The 22082-nt window shown below is 54.1% G+C and overlaps 8 protein-coding genes across 8 annotated transcripts; 4 read left to right on the top strand and 4 right to left on the bottom strand.

The window, feature by feature from the left end:
* Positions 1–59: 59 nt before the first annotated feature.
* CTRU02_203932 (cytochrome p-450) lies at positions 60–1761 on the top strand (the record flags this gene model as incomplete). Its single annotated transcript, XM_036722509.1, has 4 exons — positions 60–155; positions 205–715; positions 771–1530; positions 1587–1761. 4 exons carry the CDS (start codon positions 60–62, stop codon positions 1759–1761), a joined length of 1542 nt encoding a protein of 513 aa, XP_036586115.1.
* A 754-nt stretch (positions 1762–2515) lies between these two features.
* On the top strand, positions 2516–4153 carry CTRU02_203931 (Cytochrome P450 52A13-like protein 2; the record flags this gene model as incomplete). The annotated part of the gene is made up of 1 exon (XM_036722508.1): positions 2516–4153. One exon carries the CDS (start codon positions 2516–2518, stop codon positions 4151–4153), a length of 1638 nt encoding a protein of 545 aa, XP_036586114.1.
* Positions 4154–4523: 370 nt separating this feature from the next.
* On the bottom strand, positions 4524–6375 carry CTRU02_203930 (histidine acid phosphatase; the record flags this gene model as incomplete). The annotated part of the gene is made up of 2 exons (XM_036722507.1): positions 4524–5763; positions 5819–6375. 2 exons carry the CDS (start codon positions 6373–6375, stop codon positions 4524–4526), a joined length of 1797 nt encoding a protein of 598 aa, XP_036586113.1.
* A 2070-nt stretch (positions 6376–8445) lies between these two features.
* On the bottom strand, positions 8446–9488 carry CTRU02_203929 (dihydrodipicolinate synthase; the record flags this gene model as incomplete). The annotated part of the gene is made up of 2 exons (XM_070204285.1): positions 8446–9025; positions 9121–9488. The coding sequence occupies 2 exons, from the start codon at positions 9486–9488 to the stop codon at positions 8446–8448; spliced, it is 948 nt and encodes a 315-aa protein (XP_070062048.1).
* A 396-nt stretch (positions 9489–9884) lies between these two features.
* Positions 9885–11213, top strand: CTRU02_203928 (aspartate aminotransferase (class I and II); the record flags this gene model as incomplete). Its single annotated transcript, XM_070204284.1, has 3 exons — positions 9885–10184; positions 10239–11046; positions 11098–11213. 3 exons carry the CDS (start codon positions 9885–9887, stop codon positions 11211–11213), a joined length of 1224 nt encoding a protein of 407 aa, XP_070062047.1.
* Positions 11214–11846: 633 nt separating this feature from the next.
* On the top strand, positions 11847–16250 carry CTRU02_203927 (5-oxoprolinase (hydantoinase B/oxoprolinase); the record flags this gene model as incomplete). The annotated part of the gene is made up of 9 exons (XM_070204283.1): positions 11847–11915; positions 11964–12126; positions 12177–12268; positions 12323–12539; positions 12596–13067; positions 13122–13499; positions 13553–14700; positions 14752–14858; positions 14907–16250. The coding sequence occupies 9 exons, from the start codon at positions 11847–11849 to the stop codon at positions 16248–16250; spliced, it is 3990 nt and encodes a 1329-aa protein (XP_070062046.1).
* Positions 16251–17554: 1304 nt separating this feature from the next.
* On the bottom strand, positions 17555–17821 carry CTRU02_203926 (uncharacterized protein; the record flags this gene model as incomplete). The annotated part of the gene is made up of 2 exons (XM_036722504.2): positions 17555–17704; positions 17771–17821. 2 exons carry the CDS (start codon positions 17819–17821, stop codon positions 17555–17557), a joined length of 201 nt encoding a protein of 66 aa, XP_036586110.2.
* Positions 17822–18905: 1084 nt separating this feature from the next.
* Positions 18906–20872, bottom strand: CTRU02_203925 (threonine synthase; the record flags this gene model as incomplete). Its single annotated transcript, XM_036722502.2, has 4 exons — positions 18906–19886; positions 19955–20160; positions 20255–20627; positions 20762–20872. 4 exons carry the CDS (start codon positions 20870–20872, stop codon positions 18906–18908), a joined length of 1671 nt encoding a protein of 556 aa, XP_036586108.2.
* Between the last annotated feature and the right edge of the window lie 1210 nt (positions 20873–22082).

The following is a 22082-nucleotide window of genomic DNA, read 5'->3' as shown; positions in this document are numbered from 1 at the left end:
AATCTTGAAGTTCAACATCTCAGGGACCATCAGATCGTTTCGCAGAAAACTTATTGACGATGGCGAAAATAGAGATCCCGGAGAACCTTGGAGCTCATCTAACTAAGCTACCAGCTCCAACCGTCGGCAACGTAGTCGTTGGCTTCCTAGGCGCAGTAAGTTCAAACCCTGCATCTGCGCACTTCAATCTCACAACGTTTTCAGATTCTGTTCTACGTTGTCTGCCGAACAATCTATTACCTCTACCTCAGTCCCCTTCGTCATTACCCAGGCCCTAAGCTCTGGGCAATCTCTCGCCTGCCATGGAACTACGTCAACATGAAAGGCCGTATCACTTGGCGTGTTCGCGAGCTACACGAGCAGTACGGCCCTGTGGTGCGGATCGCGCCCGATGAGCTCTCCTTCACCTCTTCGGCGGCATGGAAGAAGATTTACGGACAGCGCAGTCCCGAGTTTCCCAAAGCTCTCGACGGCCGCGGTATTGCTCCTGCGCATCTCAACGGGCGCAGGACGCTGATGACCGAAAGCCAAGAGAAGCACTCCAAACTGAGACGTGCAATTAACCCTGCTTTCTCGGAGCGTGCGCTGCGCGAACAGGAAGACTATTTCCAAACCCATTCAGACAGTCTTGTGAAACAGCTCATGAAGAGGTGCAAAGAAGGGCCAGTGGACATGTCCACTTGGTTCAATCTCTTGGCCTTTGACATTGTTTCTGGTAAGAAGTTTATATAGCTCCCCTAAAAGTTGACAATCTGACACTATGTGGATAGACCTCGCCTTCGGTACACCAGCTGGCTGCCTCAACAACGCTGACCAGCCTTGGATCCGAGTCATCATGTCCCGTGCCACCTCGTACGTTTGGATTCAGCTGGCGGTACAGTACGGCGTCTTCGAATATCTCTCATGGATCACCCCGCGTCGCGTTACCGAGGCACGCAAGAAACACATGGCCATGACGGAAGCCAAGGTGCGTCAGCGCATCGAGGCCAAGAACCCCGGCAAGGACTTCATGTCCTACATTCTCGACAATAAAGAAGAGAAGCTCTCGAATCTAGAGTTGGTTATGCTTGCCGGCACGTTCATTGTTGCCGGCAGTGGTACAACGGCTGGAGGCATGTCAGGCTTGACTTATCTTTTGCTCCGCAGCCCCGAGAAGCTTGAGAAGCTCAAGACGGAGATAAGAGAGACGTTCAAGACCAGGGGAGAGATTTCGATGGTCGCCGCTCAGAACTGCAAGTACCTCCGAGCGTGCCTCAACGAGGCCATGCGCATGTACCCTCCCACGCCTGGCTCCCTGCCCCGTTGGGTGCCGGGTAAAGGCGAAATCATCGACGGCCACTGGGTACCTGGTGGCTATGCTGTTGCCGTGAACCAGTTCGCCGCGGGCCATTCCAAGCACAACTTCCACCGGGCTAGCGAGTTCATTCCAGAGAGGTGGCTTGAGCTCAGCCCTGATTCTGAGTTCGCCAACGACGACCTGGCTTCTGTTCAACCCTTCTCTTATGGGCAACGTATTTGTATCGGAAAGCCGTAAGTTTCCGGTCTTACATACCACTGAGTAAGACGACGTAGCTAACTACTAGCAGGATGGCCTATGCTGAGATGAGCCTCGCCTACGCAAAGTTTCTCTGGCACTTTGAACTCGAACTTGACGATCCGTCGGACGATTGGTGGATAAAGCAGGGAACATACATCATGTGGGAAAAGGCGCCATTGATGATCAAGTTGCGCCTGAGAGAGGGTTTGGAACAGATGGGGTAGACTTTGAAGATGCCTCGGCAACACTATGTAGATCCAGTCTTGAAAAATGTAGTCATACTCAAAAACGTTGTGAGGTTGTATTTAGGTCCTTAACTCAACTGTTCTAACTGATCATCAGCGGGAGGACGGGAAGTCAACTCTTTTTCCCAAAGTCAAAGCTGGATAGACTCTGTCTCTGCTGTGATCCTTTCGATGCTCCGCAAACTTGCCGTTATCACTGTGCGCCTGCAACCATCACCTTGACAAAGATGATGACGATCTTCTGGATCCATTTTCAAATCCAGCAGTAATGATTGGGTGACATCTACTCTTCAATTGTTTGGTAAAGAACGATTCAATGCCTCGGTCCAGGCTTCCTTCGAACCCCTAACCCTGTCGAGCTCCATCATTCAACTCTCCGAGTCATGGACTCAACGCCAGGGGTCACCCATCTCCAGATCTCGGGGTCCAGCGCCCGCACAGGGACAGGGTTCAAGATCTGCTGTTGCTCTAGTAGCTCGTTTCTTTGGCCAATGCCAAGTGCGATTGATTGCACGTTTCTGGGGCCGAGATAAGAGGAGTGACGTAGGCCCGTCGACCAATCGCCAGCTGGGAAGAGAGTTAGGGGACCTGAGTGTGCATCCCGGAACTTGTACCGAAGGTGTTGAGGCGCTGAAGGCAGAATCCGGTGATGATTTGGTGATCCAACATAGTCCCCAGCGACAACAAACAAGCTTGAGCCAACGCCAGACCAAGCATCGTCACTGGTTGCAAGATGGCATCGCCAACAATCTTCACCGAGGCGCTGACTTCAGTCTCAGCATATACTCAAACCCCTCTCTACATCCTCGTCCCCGGCTTTCTGTTGATTCTCATCCTCCTCAAAAGGGTATTCCACAAGTTAAACACTTCCCGCAAAGCCCGTCAACTCTCCTGCAAGCCACCACCCCTCGAACCGTCATCTCTCCCCTTCGGAATCGACACAGTCCTCACTTCCCTCCGCGCAGACCGCGAACAGCGCACACCAGACCACGTAGCCTCCCGCTTCGCCGCCCTCGGCACTTACACCTTTCAAATCTCCCTCCTCGGCACCACAAACCTCATCACAGCCGACCCCCGCAATGTGCAAGCTCTCCTGGCAACCCAGTTCAACGACTTCGGCATGGGCCTCGCCCGGAGCACGAACCTGAAAACGGTTCTGGGGCGAAGCATCTTCGCCGCCGACGGCGCGGCCTGGCGGTCCGCTCGGGAGATGATGCGTCCGCTCTTCAGCCGCGACAACGTCTCCCGTCTGGACCTGCTCGAGGCGCACGTCCAAACACTCTTTCTCTGCATCGAGCGCGAAAACGCAGCATCGTCCGACGGCTGGACTTCCCCCGTCAGCCTGGCCTCCTTGCTCCCTTCTCTCACCCTCGACTCGGCGACGGAGCTGTTCCTGGGACAAAGCACGTCGACCCTCGAAGCCCGTCTCCGCGACGACCACTCCCACGCGGGGACGGCATTCCACCACGCCTTCGAGCGCATGCTCCACCTCCTGGGCGTCCGAATGCGCCTCCGCGGCTTCTACTGGCTCTACGGCACCGCAGAACTCCAGTCCTGCGTCCGCACGTTGCACTCCTTCGTCGACGACGCCATCGCGGCCTCCGACGAGGCGCGGAAGCGAGGCGACTCCGTCGCGCAGTACGACTTCCTCGACGTCCTCCGCGACCGCTGCGCCGGCGACACAAGCGAGGTCCGCGAACAAGTCCTGGGTCTTCTCGCCGCCGGTCGTGATACGACGGCCAGCCTCATGAGTTGGACGTGGTACTGCCTCCTCCGGTCCCCGCGTGTCTTCTCCAAGCTCCGCGGGAAAGTCCTCGATACGTTCGGGACGTATTCTCGGGATCCCGGCGAGAACGTGACCTTTGCGAGTCTGAAGCAGTGTACGTATCTCCAACACGTCCTCTCCGAGACTCTACGTCTTCACTCCGTCGTCCCCTTCAACTCGCGCCGCGCGCTGCGGGATACTACACTCCCGTCGGGCGGTGGGCCGGACGGGGCGTCGCCGGTCTTCGTGCCCGAGGGCATGGAGGTGAATTTCAGCACCCACGTGCTCCACCGTCGCAAGGACCTCTGGGGCGCTGACGCGGATGAGTTTGTGCCTGAGAGGTGGGAGGAGAAGAGGGGCGCCGCGAGCGCGGCGTGGCATTTCGTGCCGTTTAATGGCGGGCCGAGGATTTGTATCGGTCAGCAGCTTGCGTTGACGGAGGCTGGGTACGTGCTGGTGAGGATGATGCAGCGGTATGAGGCTGTTGAGGGGCTGGATGTGGATTGGACGAGGGATTGGCATAATTTTACTGTCGTGTGTAGTCCTGGGAGCCCGGTGGATCGGAACGAGGCTGTATTGTGTCGGTTAAAGGTCGCTCAAGAGTGAGTGGGATTCAGAGTTTATGGGTGGCACACCGAGTGGGTGTTTTAGAAAATAAGACGGACGAGTTAGGAGGTAGAAACTGTCTTATCTGTTCATTACTGATGAGGGATAGCCAGAGTGTGCTGCTATCTACGACATGAATATCCATGTTTGCTCCATGTTCCATCAATCAACTCGATCCAGCAAGACTATGTACTCTATGACCACCTCCAGCGCCAGATTGCGCAGCCATATTCATTTGGCCAATCCAAACACAAACTTTAAAAATTTTGCTCTTCCGAGGCCAAAGAGATGACCATTGATGAAGGAGTATCAGAGGGTATCATGAGTGAAAGCCAGAAGGTCCAAGTCCAAGTATGCCATTTGCGTGCACTTAGAAATGCTCCCTCGGGCACACTGGCAAGCCACCCAAGGTACTACCCGTACTGTCAATAGACATTGACCGATAACTTGCAGAGCTCTTGGTCATGGAAGCGCCCACAAGGCCGGTGGCGACGTCATGCCCCTCATTCATCTCCCAGCTGCCCTGTCGCGCATGCTTCACGCCCTGTCTGGATACGGACAGGTCAGGATCGCTGGCCCTCTTCTCAGCGGCCTTGAGACTGCCGAGGCCGGAAGCGTCGGCGCCGCCTTTGTTTCCGCCCTTGCGCTGACGCCGGATCCGGAAACCGCCAAGAACGGCTGCCAAGACAACCAGGCCGAGAACGGCAAGAATGATGGCTGCGCCGATGATTCCCGCAACAACGGGCTTCTTCACGGCCGATCGGATGGAGTCACCTCCTGCCGAGTTCTTTTCTCTCGACACTCCGCAGAAGGGCGAGTTGGCTTCACACATGGCGCACCACTCCGAGATGTCGACGCCGAACTTCAGCATTTCCTGCTTAAAGTAGCTGAACGTCACACGAGGCTCGGCAGCGGTCGAGCCGAAGAGCGCGTGCTCTTCAAAAGGGGTTTCGGGGTCGGCGTTCTTGCGATACATGAAACGGACGTAAAGATTTTCTTCTTTCGGGTATGAGTCGTAATTATTGGGCTCGTCGCCGATCAACTCGAAAACCATGGCGGCGCCGGGTTCTGGGACGTTCCAGAAGGGGCTGTCTGTCGGAACACCTTGCCTCTGGAGCTTGGCGAGAGTGAAAAACGACAAGAAGGGCTCCTGGGAGCTGAACATCAGCGTCATTTTGTGTGAGTACCCTTTAAAGTTGCCGTTGGCCGAGAGCATCTCTACCACGTTCCTCGCAAAGGTCCTGCCGGCGACTGTTCGGATCATGTCGCCTTCCTTCAGGCCGGACGACTGAGTGTCCGAGTATAAGGCCAGCTGCTGCTGTCTGCTATACAGCTGCAGAAACTGGCTGTCCTTATTATAGGTAGCCATCATAGCATCGTGTACAGCCTGTTCGTGCGTGTAGCGGTAGCGGACGTAATCCCAGATGTTGTACGCGTCCCAGAAGTTCGCGTGCGTCAAGGGGATAACACCATCATTTAAAGGAGATTTACTAAAAAGCGCCTGGTACGAGGATAAACTGCTATCGTAGAGCTTGCGTATGTCGGTATTTTGTGTCCTATCGTTCCGAGTCGAGACATCCCATTGAGTACACTCTGCGTTTCCGCGGAGGCTAGCATTGGGTGTTAGTCTGTTGAAATTCGCTGGTACTCAGAAGCTCAACTCACTATATCGACCTCTCGTCCAACAAGCCGACAGTCTGAATAACTGGATACTGGTAGCCGTCCAGGGGGTACTGAGTGAAGTTCTCAGAAATCGTCGAGTACGAGATATTTTTTCCGCCGGCGTCGTCGGAAAATGCCTGGGGGATCGGTGGATAGAGACCCTGCATGAAGGCGGCAGCGCTGGAGGAAATGTGCGCATCGGGGACGGACAGGATATGCAGCTGCGGGTGCTCGATGACATTTCGAGAGATGTCTCTAATCGGAGCACGGTACGTGATCTTGTCCTCGGTTTCATTGGTGAAGGTGGTGCCAGCTAGATATCGCGTCCTGAAGGCACTTCCCTGAGCGTAGAGCTGCTGAGCCCCGTACGGAGTGAGAGCGCCAGCGAGATTGCTGCGGAGAGGCGTGCGCTCGCCATGCATGATCATGGCAACTGAAGCCCATACTGACGGAGCTCCAGTTATATTGACTGAGGGGCTGCCTACTGGAGTGAAAGCTTGGCCCGTAACCGGCGCCAAGAGCGCGGAAATGGCTACAAGCGATAAAGCAGACATTTTCATGCTTCGATTGAGGCTATCGCAAGGTTCCCCTATGGAAAAAAACGAGATGGGGCAGACGATTGAAGGTGCAAAGCACGCTGGCTGAGACCAAGGAAAGATGATCTACGAGAATGGTAATGGGGGGCATAGTTCTGTATAAGCGTATATAAAAGATGGACATTTATCACGGCCTGGGCAGACAGCGGGAGAACAAAGCAGACATACTCGCATGCGGCAATGCGGCTTCAGGCTAAGATTGTTAGTCGGGCTGGTATCGTCCCAAGAGATCTGCAGTCCTCGCTGCCCTCTCAGTTCAGTAGCTTCAAACCATAACATTAGCACGCTTGTCTCCATCAGAGGAGTAGGGCACATGATGACATACCCATAAGCCAGCGCAATCGCCCGATTCATGGCATTTCTGGTCTTGGTTGATGACATGAAGAGTCTAGAACCGACAGCTGCTCGAAAGATGGTTTGAGATGCTGGACGGTGATGGAGGGCACCAACTTGAGGTGGAGAACACACATCGACAGTCTAAGGTGTTTACAGTAGGTGGAGTGGAGAACGTGGCAGGTGAAGACGGTTCAAGGCGGAACAAGCCGCCAATTAGGGTGATTTGAGGGTACTTGAAGAGACGGATTCTGAGGGATTCGGTGAACCGAAAAAGAAGCCCTTCGGCGGCGGGCCGAGTGTTTGGGTGTTGGGGCTAGAACGACAGAGTCAAAGACAGATACAGATGCGGGGTGGTGGGAGGCATGACGCGATAGAGTTTTGATGTTCACTACAAGCTCTTTCCGGTGGCTTCCGCTCAATTGAGATGTCAGCCATGCAGCCACGCGGCGCTGGAAGTGAGTGCGATAAATCGCTGCAGCCGGCTTGAACCACCAAAAGAAACCTCGTCACGGTCGTTGTCAGTCGCTAGTGTCGATCGGGTGGGAAAAAGGGGCGGCCTTGAAGTTGATTGCCCTCAATCTTGTCCGGTAAAATATCGAGATGACTCTGATGATCGGATCCCACCAGCTTTGGAGGATGTTTGTCGGTATGATAAAACCATCAGCGTCCACTCACATATTATATCCAGCGAGACTCGGAGCGCGCACCGAGAAGCAGGGCAGACGGGAACGGCGCACTAACTCACCCGGCCACACTGGGGTCGGCACTATCGGTAAACCCTGGTCAATCCTGTCCAATGGGCTTACATCAAACGGCTCACATGCCACTTTGACGAGAAACGGATAGTGGCGGTCTTGGTTTCAGCCAGTAAGCTTAAGCAGTTTAGTGTGCCTTGGGCGGGCGTCGTTCTCCGTTGGGATCCAGGCTTGGTGTATTGGCTAGATGACGGATTGGGGCGAGATCTGCGACACTGAAGTGGCTTGTGTCAAGTAGGATTCAAGGGTCTTTGGGCAATCATGGCTGAGTTTTTACCGAAGACGGTTGCAAGGAATGCCATTTTACTAAAGACAACCCGTAGTTGGCGGGTGGCTTAAAGCTAATTGCCGAGATGAAGATTGAAGATTCGACGGAGAGATACCCGCGGAGTTCTGTTGGCTGAGCCTTCGTTTCATTGGGAATAGCATCGTACGGCGATCGAACAACACAATTGGTGTGGTGGTGGCGATGTTGAATGCAAGTCAATCTTGTCTCTCCTCTAGGTTGTCCAGACAATTCAGATCGTACCGCAAATGATTCGGCGCCTACCGAACAATAAGAATTTTGACGTTGTATTCGAAATAAATCTAGAACTTGTCGTTTACTGTTTTGATGGTCGCTGTCCTGTCATAATTTTATTCATTTGTCGTTCGTATGGTATTCTTTGCAACCGGAGATGTGTTTAGATGATGTCTTGGGGGTTCAAATCCAGCTAGAATTCATCCTCGCCGAAATTCACAACGTTAGCAATGTTTATTGGTGTTTGTTCTTTCCCAAGTAGAAGCCACACCTGCCTTGGAATGATTGGGAGAGTAAGGGTTAGACAAACAATGGAAGGCACGAGTGACTATCCTTGGCACCTTCTTTTTCATGTCACGAGGCAGATAATAACAATGCTTATTAATATATCTTGATAAAGTAATAATTGCCATCATCATCGGCTTACAACGAACTCTCCAAGTTCACCAAGCTCTTCAACACAGCATCCTTATCACCTTCAAACTTGGCGCTCGCAACCAGACCAAGTGGCCGTCTGCTTCTTCCACCGCCATATCCGAAATATCTGTCCAAAGCGGCCTTGAGCCCGGCAACGCCCAACTGCACCAGAACCCAATCTGCTCTACTGAGTTGGGTCTGCAGCTCCTGCGCCTCCTTCAATTTTCCTTGGTCATAGAGCTCCAGCAGTTTGACGTGCACTTTGGGCGTGAAGTTGGCCGCAGCAGCAATGACTCCGTTTGAGCCCGCCACCAGGCCATGTAGGAAGAAGTCTGATTTGCCCGCAAATGCAGCAAACGGTTGAGGTATCTTTTCGTCGTGTGCGACGCGGTGAAGCTTGCCCAGGTTTCCGCAAGTCAACTTGCATCCGACAATCTTGTCGTTTGACGCCGCCAGTGTCGCGATGAGGTCTGAGTCGAGATCAATCCCGGACGTGACGGCCGGGAAATTATAGAGCAAAATCGGAATAGGCGAGGCCGTGGCTACATCATCGAAGAATTTCTGGATGACGGGCTTCTGCATCGCACCGGCTAGGAAAAAAACACCGAGTCAGCGAACCAGGATTCAATCACTGCAACTTTCATGCATGGTTTCCCCTCAATGCGCGACACCACGGCTCAGCTTCCGATTGACTTACTCCAGTAACTTGGCGACAGCACAAGCGCATAATCCGCCCCAGACTCCCTGGCCTCGATGCACAGCTGGATCGTCTCCCGCGTGCTCTGGGCTCCGCAGCCGGCGATTATGACGGCGTCCGTCCGGCCCTGCTCCTTGAGCACCGTGGCCGCGGTGCTGATGACCTGCTGCCTTTCCGAGTGGAGCAGATGCGGCGCCTCGCCGTTGGAGCCCTGGATAACAAGCCCGGCCACACCCGACTTTGCAAGGCGTTCAATGTGTGTTTTGAGGGCTTCGAGGTCGAGCGTCTCGTCTTCATGGAAGAAGGCGACGACCGGCGCGTAAATGCCGCGGGGAGGACAACGGGGTGCCATATTGAGTGTTCGTTTTACGTTTTACAGTGAGAATGGTACACTTGAATTACCACAAACTCTACTAGACTATAGGAAACACAGGCTCTCTTTATTTTCCTACTACGTGGCCCGCTGTGTATTGATTCGGGCACTTCGCCTTGGCCTTCGGAGCAATTGATAACACCTTCGTGGTTCACTCCATCAAAGTGGACAATGACCCCGCGAGCCCCTCATCTGGGATGGCGCAAACGCCGGTGCCGGCCCCATGACCGGCTTACGACTCCGAGTCGGCAGGGGTCCCGACATGGTAGGTCCTACACATCACAACCTTCATCTGTCGACCCCTTCCAGCCTCTGGATTAAGCTGGTGATTGAATCAAATCGAAATACTTTGCAACATTGTGAATCGCATCCAAAATGGGCTCAATCAAGCAGCAGACCTCGGCGTTTGGGAGATCAGAGTACATCCCCCCCGACGCCATCTTCGACGTCACAAGACGCTATCTCGCCGACACAGATGCCAACAAAGTCAACCTCGGCCAGGGCACATATCGCGACGAAAATGGCCAGCCGTGGATTCTGCCTTCGGTGCGACTAGCAGAGAAGTCCTTGGGAGAGCCCGGACACGAATATCTACCCATCGCAGGATTGAAGCAATTTCGCGATGAAGCCGTAAAGCTCGTTTTCAGTAGCACGAAAGCCTTTGCAGAGAATCGCGTAGGTTTTGATTGATACTAGCATCAGTTTTTGTTGTTCTAACTCAGAAGCCAGATTGCCTCTTGCCAGTCCTTGTCAGGAACTGGTGCACTCCTCCTCGCCGGACTGGCCCTGAAGAAGGCCGACACAGGCATCAAGACGATCTACATCACCGACCCGACCTGGTCCAACCACGACCTGCTCTTCAGCTCCATGGGATTCACAGTGAAGCAGCTGCCATATTACAAAGACCGCGCCTTTGACTTTGACGGCTATATCACAACCCTAAAGGCGGCCGAGCCTGGCTCCGCCGTCATCCTACACGCCTGCGCGCACAACCCCACGGGCTGCGACCCATCACAAGAGCAATGGAAGGAAATTGCATCCGTAATCATCGAGAAGAACGTCTTCCCCGTGTTCGACTCGGCGTACCTCGGCTTCAATTCCGGCTCCGTAGACGACGACGCCTGGGCGATCCGTTACTTTGTCGATGAGTTGGGCTTGGAGGCTGCTGTGTGCATGTCATTTGCAAAGAACATGGGCCTGTACGGAGAGCGCGTCGGCGCCGTGACATTCGTCGCCAACTCCGCCGAAACCACTCGGACGGTGAACTCCATCCTGGAGAACGTGCAGAGAGCGACGGTGTCGAACCCGCCCGCGTACGGCGCCCGCATTGCTGCCGCCGTCCTGAGCACTCCCTCGGCCAGAGAGCAATGGGCCCGTGACCTGCTTACCATGTCAGGCCGCATCCGCGCCATGAGACAAAAGGTTTACGATGAGTTGGTGCGGCTTCAAACTCCGGGCGACTGGTCGCATATTGTCAAGCAGAGCGGCATGTTCGGGTACACTGGAATCAGCAAGACACAAGTGCAACACCTCGAAGGTCAGTAGTCCCAACGCGAGATTTGATTATTGATATTAACGTGTTACACAGAGAAATACCACGTTTACATGGCCGATACATCTAGAATATCAATTGCTGGATTGAACGAGAAGAATGTGGAGTATTTTGCCAGGGCACTTGATGACACTGTTCGTAGCGTCAAATAGACATCTAGAAGGGTTGAATGGTGAATAGCCATATACAAAATCATAAAGCCTATCAATTGAAACTCTTCATTTTCTCAAATGGATAATTTTTTGTGAAATCTTGGCGAAACGAACATCTGTAAAGACGTATCATAGGGAAACAGCCTCCGAAGTGATGGCCTCTGAGCAAGCTACAACTAAAGGCCCCACTGAGCGGAGCTCCACCACAAGACCCCTTCGGGCACCCCTCCCGAAACTGATAAGCCGTCAACCCCGCCACCCTCGCCGAGGCATCTACACACTTATCGCTGTTCGGACGAAGATATTGGCTCTCACCTCCGCCTCCACCCCCTCTCAGCTAACAATGAACGCGTAGATCACACATTACCGGAGAGATGTCCATGGCTCCGAAAGCCCACCGATGGAGCTCCGAGGGGAGTTGACAAGCGACCTTCGGCTCATTGCCTGATTAGGCGATTGAGATGCTGCACCGCACTTGAGAGACTTGTATAATCATTGCGATATCCTACGTTGATCTGGTTACTATCATCTCTAAATCACTACTTTCATCTCTTGAATATCGCCTGGTGTCTATTCTCGAAGCACCATCTCCCATCTTTTACACATCCTATACCCCTCGATCAGTTTAACATCATGGGCTCGCTTCCAGGTCCGGTCGAGGGTATTAGGATATCCATTGACCGCGGTGGCACTTTCACTGATGTAAGTACGACTTGGTCTCATGTCTTTGGTCTTTTTCTGATCATCTAGTGTGTTGCATCTGTGCCCGGCCAAGATGACATCCTCGTCAAGCTGTTATCCGTCGACCCCAGCAACTACCCAGACGCCCCCGTGGAGGCCATCAGACGTGTTTTGGAAAAGGCGACAGGCAAGCAGTATCCCAAGGGCAAGAAGATCTCGCTAAGAGGAGTCGGTGAGTTTTCTCTCATAACCTTTGTGAACAGCTTGACTTATATACTGCAGAATCAATCAAGATGGGAACAACAGTCGCTACAAATGCGTTACTCGAGAGGAAAGGAGAGAAGACGGTGTTTGCCGTCACCAAGGGTCTCAAGGTAATTCCATGTCCACCAGATTGCGCACTTCACGGGTAGTAACACATAGAACAGGACCTACTTCACATTGGCAACCAGTCAAGACCAAAACTTTTCGACCTCGCCATCCGCAAGCCCGACGTCTTATACTCCAAAGTCATCGAGATCCCAGAGAGAGTGACCCTCGAGGCCTGGTCAGAAAACAATAAGCCCGAAGTCATTGACACATCCTCAGATCCGGCCCTCGTCACCGGTGTCACTGGGGAAGCAGTCCGGATCCTGGAGCCTCTTGGTAATTCATCATTTTGATTTACCCTTACTAAAAACTACTGACATGCCAAAAACCAGATCTACAAGCAGCCAGACAATCTCTGCAAGAAGCCTTCGATGAAGGCTACCGCTCCATCGCCGTCTGTCTCATGCACAGCTACACCTTCCGCGAACACGAAGATGCCATAGCCCAGCTCGCAGCTGACATTGGCTTCACCCACATCTCACCCAGCGCCGAGCTGTCTCCCGTCGTCAAGATCGTGCCGCGCGGTAACTCCTCGACGGCGGACGCGTACCTGACCCCAGAGATCAAGCGATACATTGCCGGTTTCGAGGCTGGCTTCGAGGACCTCGCTACGAGCGGGTGCCGGTGTGAGTTCATGCAGAGTGACGGCGGCCTAGTTGAGTTCTCGGGCTTGTCGGGACTAAGGGCAATTCTGTCTGGTCCTGCGGGAGGTGTTGTGGGGTACGCGAGGACGTGTTATGACCAGGTTGATAAGACGCCGGTTATTGGATTTGATATGGGCGGCACCAGTACTGACGTCTCGAGGTATACCATAATCCTCTGACATCTCCTAGAGCATGGCTGATTTGAAGGTTACAGATACGCCGGTGAACTCGAACAAGTATTCGAAACAACCACCGCCGGCGTCATGGTCCAGACTCCCCAGCTCGACATCAATACCGTCGCGGCCGGCGGTGGCAGCATTCTAAGTTGGCAGAGCGGCATGTTCAAAGTCGGCCCCGAGAGCGCATCCGCACACCCCGGCCCGGCATGCTATAGGAAAGGCGGACCCCTAACCGTCACGGACGCAAACCTCGTCCTCGGTCGTCTGCGCCCCGAGTTCTTTCCCAAGATCTTTGGCCCGAACGAGGACTTGCCCCTGGACGTCGACGCGAGTAGACATCTGTTTGAAGAGCTCACAGCGAGCATTAACAAGGACGAGGGCACCAACCTCAGCATCGAGGAAGTTGCGGCAGGGTAGGCGAGCTCTCCTGTACACATCTCTGATGGAAACTGACTGACAAAACTAGTTTCCTTGATGTTGCCAACGAATCCATGTGCCGTCCAATCCGCACTCTCACAGAAGCAAAAGGCTACGACGCGGGCCTCCACAACCTCGCATCCTTCGGCGGCGCCGGCGGCCAGCACGCCTGCGACATCGCAAAGACCCTAGGCATATCCCGCGTTCTGGTTCACAAGTACTCCTCCGTCCTCTCCGCCTATGGCATGGCCCTCGCCGACGTTGTGCACGAGGAACGCAGCCCCTGCGCTCTAACTTACACAGAGGCCAACCTCCCCATCTTCGCTTCGGAACTGGACAAGCTGACGGCGAAAGCCTCGGGTATGCTTCTTATGCAGCGCATCCCTGAAGAACGCATCGACGCCGAGAGGTACCTTAACATGCGTTTCCAGGGCAGCGACACACCGCTCATGATCCAGGAGACATCTGCCGGCGGGTCTTTGGAAGCTTTCAAGGCCGCGCACCAGAAGCAGTTCGGCTTCTTGCCTGTGGGAAGAGACGTGATTATCGACGACTACCGCGTTCGCGCCGTCGGCCGCACCACCGTCAAACTTCCTACACCATGGCCTGCAGAGCTCGCCTCTAAGAAAGCCACACCGGCACCCCCCGCTAAGACGACGAAGCAAGTTTACTTTAAGGGGTTGGGTTGGTCTGAGACGCCGGTATACGGTCTTTCTACTTTGGCGCCTCACTCTCGTGTCGCCGGCCCAGCGCTGATTATGGACGACAAGCAGACCATCGTCGTCATCCCCGACGCCGCGGCGACGGTGCTTTCTGATACCGTTGTGATTGACGTCAGTGTCGGAACGAAGGAGACCATGTCTGCGACGACGGTCGACCCGATCCAGTTGTCCATTTTCGGGCACCGGTTTATGGGCGTCGCGGAGCAGATGGGGCGGGCGCTGCAGAAGACGAGCGTGAGCACGAATATCAAGGAGCGGTTGGACTTTTCGTGTACTGTCTTTTCGCCGGACGGCGGTTTAGTGGCGAACGCACCGCATGTGCCTGCTATGGTATGCCTCCCCTCTTTCCCCCAAGCTAGATGGATGAAAACTGACTGGAAGCAGATTGGAAGCATGGCTTTCGCAGTGAGGTGGCAGATCGAGCACTGGGGCAACAATCTCAAGCCTGGAGATGTGATCCTTTCCAACGCGCCAGGTAGGCATTTCACTCAACATACTCACCAAAAATGACTAACACGGAGAACAGTCTGCGGCGGCACCCATCTTCCCGACCTAACTGTCATTACGCCCATCTTCGATGCCGAGGGCAAGGAAATCATCTTCTGGACCGCTTCGAGAGGCCATCATGCCGATGTAAGTTCACGCCTCGCCCTTCCTGAAGCAATCCTGACAGTCTCCCAGGTCGGCGGCATCCTCCCCGGCTCGATGCCGCCCAACTCGAAGGAACTCTGGGAAGAAGGCGCCGTGATCAAAGCCTTCAAAGTCGTCGAGGGCGGCGTCTTCGAAGAGAAGGAACTCACCGACCTTCTCATGGCGCCGGCACATTCACCAGGGTGTCAGGGAACCAGGTGTCTCCGCGACAACATCTCTGATATCAAAGCCCAAGCCGCGGCAAACCACCGCGGAAGCCAGCTCATCCACTCCCTGATCGAGGACTACGGCATTGACGTCGTCCAGTTCTACAGTAATACCCTCCTCCTCCTCACTCCTTACAACCCGGTAACTAATATTCTCAAAGTGGAAGAGATCCAAGGCGCGGCAGAACGCGCCGTCCGCGACATGCTCAAGACAATCTACAGCCGCACCGACGGCAAACCGCTCGAGGCGGTGGACTACATGGACGACGGCACGCCGATCCAGCTCAAGGTCACAATCGACCCGTCCACAGGCGGCGCCGTGTTCGACTTTGACGGAACCGGCCCCGAGGCCTACGGCAACTGGAACGCGCCCATCGCCATCTGCAACTCGGCCATCATCTTCGCGCTGCGGTGCATGGTCGACGCCGAGATCCCGCTCAACCAAGGCGCCATCCGGCCCATTGACGTGCGGGTCCCCGAGGCCTCCCTTCTGAGGCCTACGGAGCACGCGGCCGTGTGCGCGGGTAACGTGTTAACGTCCCAGCGCGTCGTGGATGTCATTTTCAAGGCGTTCCGTGCGGCTGCGGCCAGTCAGGGGTGCATGAACAACTTGACGTTCGGCACGGACGATCCCGAGACCGGGTTCGGGTATTACGAGACTATCTGCGGCGGCGCCGGCGGCGGGCCGAGCTGGGACGGCGTCAGCGGCGTTCACACCAACATGACCAACACGCGCATCACGGATCCGGAGTCGTTGGAGAGGCGGTACCCTGTCGTTCTCCGCCAGTTTTGTCTGCGGGAGGGCAGCGGCGGCAAGGGCGCGCACCCCGGTGGCGACGGGATCATCAGGGACATTGAGTTTGGTATCCCGATCAAGGTGAGTATTCTTAGCGAGAGGCGGTCCTTTGCGCCCTATGGGTTGAACGGGGGCGACGACGGACAGAGGGGCCGGAATGTGTGGATCAAGAAGAGCGGGAGGGTCGTGAACCTGGGCGGGAAGAACACTGCCATGATGGAGGCGGGCGACCGGATCGTCGTCATGTCGCCCGGCGGCGGTGGTTGGGGCAAGCCTGAGGATAGGGTTGAGGGGAAGAGGCAGGTCAATGGGTTTGTGGGCGTGGCGAACGGGACTGTTGATATGATTCAGAGCATGGGAGAATCCGCGTGATTCTAGGCGCGGGTAAAGCGTTATGATTACGGAGTTGGTTGTTTAATGCAATGGGACTTGTTCATGAGATTCATGGCCTCATGCTGCTGTTGCAAAGTTGGTAAACTTGTTAATGAGCATAGAGCTTGTCAAACAGCTTTACGGAGAATTTTAATCTCCAAATCTCCCAGATCATGGTTACTCTTTACAATAACATTACGTCTGCATTTCCGTCGCGATAGTTCGATCCAAAGGGACCACCCACCCGGCCCCATCGCCATCCACCACTGGTCCACAAACCCCCATCCCAACGCGCGATATAACCTCACCTCCACCCTCCGCATCTCAACAATCCCGGTGTAGATCATCAATCACCAGGATCACACAACCGCGCCGATGGTTTAGTGGTAAAATTCTCCGTTGCCATCAAGCAGCGTCGGGGAGCCGGGGGTTCGATTCCCCCTCGGCGCAATCTTTTTGCTGTCTCACTGTGGCTTTGGGCAGCCGATTTTTGGATCCCACTGTAGAGGCAAGTATGCAATGCAGCTTTTGTGAAATTTTTGAATATCAGCTGTGATTTACTGTGTTGGAGGGATATCAACTAGTCTTCCAGCTTAAATACTTCTAGACAGTGGTTTCATGGTAGGATGTAAGCTTTACAACAAACTGGTGATAACAAATAGTTTCTTGTCTTAATGTTAATTGTTCATACTGGGAAGTATATGTAGATGCAGTTGGTATAATTGGCTACAGCCATGTCAAATTGTTGACATTCTTATATACATTTACCTCTCCAGCAGTACAGGCTCATCAACAAATGCCCACGGAGCAACACTTGCTAGAGTCCGTAATGCTTCAGTAAAGAGATGACGCGGGTGCTTATAGCGGAAATGCTCATCCGCCCGTACAATGCCTAACAACTGAGCAAAGTATCTCTTTGAGTAGGCATCTGTAAGTCCTCACCCTTGGTCTGTTCTGACAGTCATGAATGAAAACTACCAGAGTTTGTCCACTGGAGCGAGGAATACATTCTATGCGAGCCGGTCCCGTTCAGCTTCTGCAGCTGATACCCCCACGTCCCATGCATACCGTACCGACCATCTCACACTCTCCGATCTGATGGGCGTGCCAATCTAGAACTCTTGTCTACGCCCGAGCCCGGCAGAAAGTCAAGATGCGGAACTCTCCGCACCCATCACCAAACAGCCACACAACCTGACCCCTAGGTTAAGCACATGACGGAACATCAAAACCAGCAAACAAGCTGTATATTCTGCATCTTGTAGCTGCCCCTCTCATTCATAACGAACCACCCTCCGCAGCCGCTACTTCTTCTGCCCCTGCTGTCCACCCTGTCCGCCCTGTCCGCTCTGCCCGCTCTGCTGTCCCCCGAGACCAGCGTTGACGTTCTTGTCCGCCGCAGATTGGGCCCGAGCAGCGAAGCCGCCGGAGCTCATGTCTTTGCCGCTCTTGTCCTACAATACGTGAGTCTACACCAGTATCGCCCTTCTTGGAAGGGCATTGTGTTCGAATCCACTCACCTGCGACGATTGAATGCGCGACTTGTCGCCCTGGCTCATTTTATGCGCCATTTCTTCAGTACTTTTTCTCGATTTTGCCAGGGAAATAAACATTCGTGATATAATAATGTGAGTTATCTTCCCGCTCAGACTGTCTAAACCGTCCAGACCCCATGATCAAGACGACGCAAGCCAGCTTCTTATAGCAGCATCCGGGCCTCACATCACATGCCAGAACACCACAAAAAAAAAAGCTTAGTAGTCCCCCCCCGAGAACCACCTCAGTCCAGACCATTCTAACCTTCTACAACAAACCTCCCGTCGGCGTCCATCATTGATAAAAACTAGGCGAGAGTTTGGTGGGCATCCGACATGTCAAACCTTTTCCCTCACGCAATCCAAAATTAACCCAGAAGCGAAAATTCACGAAGAAAAAGGGAGGGAGAGAGAGAGACGGAGGGGACTCGGGAATCACGGCATTGACAAAAAAAGTAACCCAACAAAAAATCCCAAATCTCGAGAAAACAATGTTCGTCAGAAAACCATGCATTCCTTTTTTTTTTTTTTCTGGTGTGTGGCTATTCTCATCATTGCACTCCGCTAATCGGGTCGTCCGTCCCCTTTTTTGCTTTCTACGTTTCTCAAAAAAAAACCAAAGGAAATAAAGGGAATCATCCATCCTCATATGCGTGTGCGTGTGCTCTCTCCCCTCTCAGTCAACCGCAGTCTCACAAAAAAAATAAAAGAACCCCGTCTCATGCAATGCGAGAAACAATGTCCTCCGTCTTCCCTGACATGTCTCTTCCCTTTCCTTCCCTTTGCGTCCCTGACAACCGGCAACGTTTTTCTTCTATAGGGCTCCCCAATAAAATAAAAAAATAGAACAAAACATCAAGAGACAAATCTGACGATGCAGTAAACCGAGATGCCAATCACCGAAAGCTATCAAGATTTGAATGTTACCTCCCGCCGACCAATAAGAAAAAGAGAGAGAGAGAGAGAAAAGAAAGGGAAAAAAGCACACTCGGGCAAAATGTATGCCTCTTCTTGTTCTTGCTTTGCTTCCTGTGGCTCCGGCTCTACAACCCCCACCCCCGGAACAGCCGCTTATATGATTTCCTATGCTTGGTATGCTTTAAACTTTCAAATACTTCCTTCAGCTGCTCTCGGCAGCCTTGAGCTCCTCATCAACCTGCGCCCTGACAATCTCCCTGACCTTCTGCCAGTCGTTGACCACCTCCGTGACCCGCTTCTCCTTCTCCTCCAGGCCGACAAACTCGGTCGGCAGCACCTTCTCCTTGAAGTTGAATCCCTCCTCCTCCTTGAGCGCCAGGTCGACGGCGCCGGCGAACTTGGCGGGGTGGGCGGTGGAGAGAGAAATGTGCGGCACCTGGGCGTCGGCGCGCTCAATGGACCGCAGGGAGGCGGCGACACCGATGGCGGAGTGGGGGTCCAACACGTAGTCGATCTGGTTATAAATGTCCTTGATGGTCTCGATGGTCTGGGGGTCGCTGACGCGCTCGCTCTCAAAGTCGCGACGGGCAGAGTTGAGGACGTCCTTGTATACGGGGCCGAAACCGCCCTTGGTCTTCAGGTCGACGAGCCAAGACGAGACCTCCTGGCTGGCCTGCCTCTTGTTCCACTCGTCGTCCATGCCGGCGCTGGAGGCGAACTCGTAGGCGAGGAACCACAGGAGACGCTCAAAGTTACTCGAGACGAGAATGTCCATGGCGGGGCTAAGTGTCTCCTTGACTCCGTCCTCGTGCGCCTTCACGCCATCAACAGCAAGGCCACCGGTGGCTTCCGAAGGAGGCGCGGGCTGCTTCTCGTACTTGCCGGTCGTCCAGAACCTGTGCAGAATATCGTTCTCGTTGGTGGCGATGACAAGCTTGTCGACAGGAAGGCCCATGCGGAAGGCGAAGTAGCCGGCGAGGATGTCGCCAAAGTTACCGGTAGGCACGACGAAGCGAACCTTGTCGCCAAGCTTGAAGGAGTCGGAGGATTTGGCAAGGGAGAAGTAGGAGTGGAAGTAGTAGACAATCTGGGCAAGGATACGGGCCCAGTTGATGGAGTTGACGGCACCCAGGTTGTGGGTCGAGTTGATATCGGAGTCAGCGAAGAGGGCCTTGACGATGTCCTAAGGAAGAAAAAAAAAGACCTTTGTGTTAGCAGAGAGCAAATGTGGCATGTGATAGTCTTGCTTACTTGGCAGTCATCGAAGGTGCCGGTGACGGCGAGGTTGTGAACGTTCTTGTCCAGGACGGTCGTCATTTGAGCCTCCTGAATGGGGCTCACGCGGCCCTTGGGGTGGAGGATGAAGACGGAGACATCCTTCTTACCGCGCAGACCGTAAATGGCAGCGGATCCGGTGTCACCACTCGTGGCGCCGACAACAGTCAAGTGATGTCTGTCTGCACAAAACATGTTAGTCCGGGCATATATGCCCCATCATACAAGCTATACTCCGCGCGCGCGCGCGCGTGGGTCTGGTCTACGGGTGCATACCCTTTCCTGTCTTGCCCTCGTTCTTGCGCACCAGGAAGTATTCAAACAGGTTGCCGAGGAACTGCAGAGCGACATCCTTGAAGGCAAAGGTAGGGCCGTGGAAAAGCTCGAGGAGGTAGAGGTTGTCTTTGAGGTGACGGAGCGGTGTGGTCTCGGGGGCTCTAAAGGTGGCGTAGCTTCGGTTGATGATGCCCTTGAGGTCATCGGAGGGGATCTCGGAGGGGGAGATGTAGAGGGACAGAATCTCGTAAGCGAGCTCGGGGAAAGAGAGATCCTTCCAGGCCTGCCAGTTGTCGACCTGGGGAATGTGCTCGGGGATGAAAAGACCGCCGTCGCTGGCGAGGCCCTTGAGGACGGCCTCCTCGAAAGAGAACTAGAATGGCGATCAGCGGTTTCGCCCTTTCAGCGAAAGAGGGCGGCGGCCGATGACCAGCATAACCAAATGACGCAGATTGGGGGGAAGGGGCGAGAGAGAGAGAGAAGGGGGGGGAATGGGGAGAAACATACACCACTGTCCTCGCCGCGAGTGCTCAAATAGCGCTGCGACTGGGTGTGTGTGGTGCCGGTGCCGGTGCCGGTGTTGCCATTGATGGTGGTGTTGGTACCGTTAGTGGCCATGATGCCTTGTGCGGTAAGTAAAGGGGCGCGGGAAACGGGAGTGGAAGCCCAATTGAAAGGAAAAAAGGGGAGCGGGAAGTAAGGGGAAGATGCGCGAGACCTCGTCTCTGCGAAATGCAAGATCTCAAGGCTGAGGAAAAGCGGCGGCAGGATGGTGAGCAAATGGACAGAAGAGGAAAGAAAAAAAACGAGTCACACCAGCACGTCAAGCGGCCGAAGGTCGGTCATCCAGTCGGGAGTCGGGGTTGTAGCGGCGACTGTCCGCCCCGCCCCCCTCTCTCCTCCTCTCCCCTCTCTCTCTCTCTCTCTTTCTCTACTGTAGCACACTATCTGCGTCTGCTCCCCTCTTCTTCTTCTCACCCTCCCCACGCCAATCCAGTCGTGCAACTTTGCTAGCGTACTCGGTGACCGCAAATTTTGCCCCGCACTAGTGATCAATCGGGAAGCGGGACACAGGCGGCGGTGGACCACTTACGCTGGGAGGGGAAAAAAAAGGCGCCGCGGGGTTGGCCATGCCCGCTATAACGAATGCCATTCAGCGATGACGGGATGCCAAGTCTGCTAGGGTCCCAGGCTGGAGGTTCCCCAATATCGGCTCTCTGATTGGACATTGTGCAACCTGTCATCCCACTTGAGTCTCCCTCTTCAGTGTTATCCCAAAAATATAGACATACCTTACCTTGTAGCACTGTACACTGCTGATGCTCCCAAAAATGCCCCTCCAAAAATCACCAGAATTAACAGGCTGCAGCCGCGCGCGACCATGCCATTTGACGCCTGTTGCTACTACCCCTCCAGTCGATTATTTACCCCTCCAACCCCTCCATGCAGATCAGCTCTATTGGGCCTCAACATCAACCTCCTTGCTATTGTTGATACCTTTGCAACTAACTATTGACCCCGAGTTTGTTACGGACTGGTGACTGGTTTGTTTATACCCTTTGCATGTTCGACTCACTATTCACTAAATGGCAACTGTTCCTTTAAGCATTTCGCGGAGGCCTCCATTCACACACTAAGCTAGACACTACGTGTACTCTCCCGAAAAACCCCTCCCTCCCCTTCATCTTCTTCTACCATCACCATCAAAATGGCATGTCGGTTACGCGTACAAGTACCATAAAGCCTCGTGTAAATTCATCTCTCTCTTTTGCTGCAATGCCTGCCCGCTGTTCTTTCCTCAACGCCTGATCATGCCTCGGGTATCTTT

This window comes from Colletotrichum truncatum, assembly GCF_014235925.2.
Source record: "Colletotrichum truncatum strain CMES1059 chromosome Unknown Contig_0002, whole genome shotgun sequence".
Lineage (NCBI taxonomy): Eukaryota > Fungi > Ascomycota > Sordariomycetes > Glomerellales > Glomerellaceae > Colletotrichum > Colletotrichum truncatum.
Note: the sequence above shows the minus strand (reverse complement) of the source record. Positions and strands in the feature narration are given on the sequence as shown.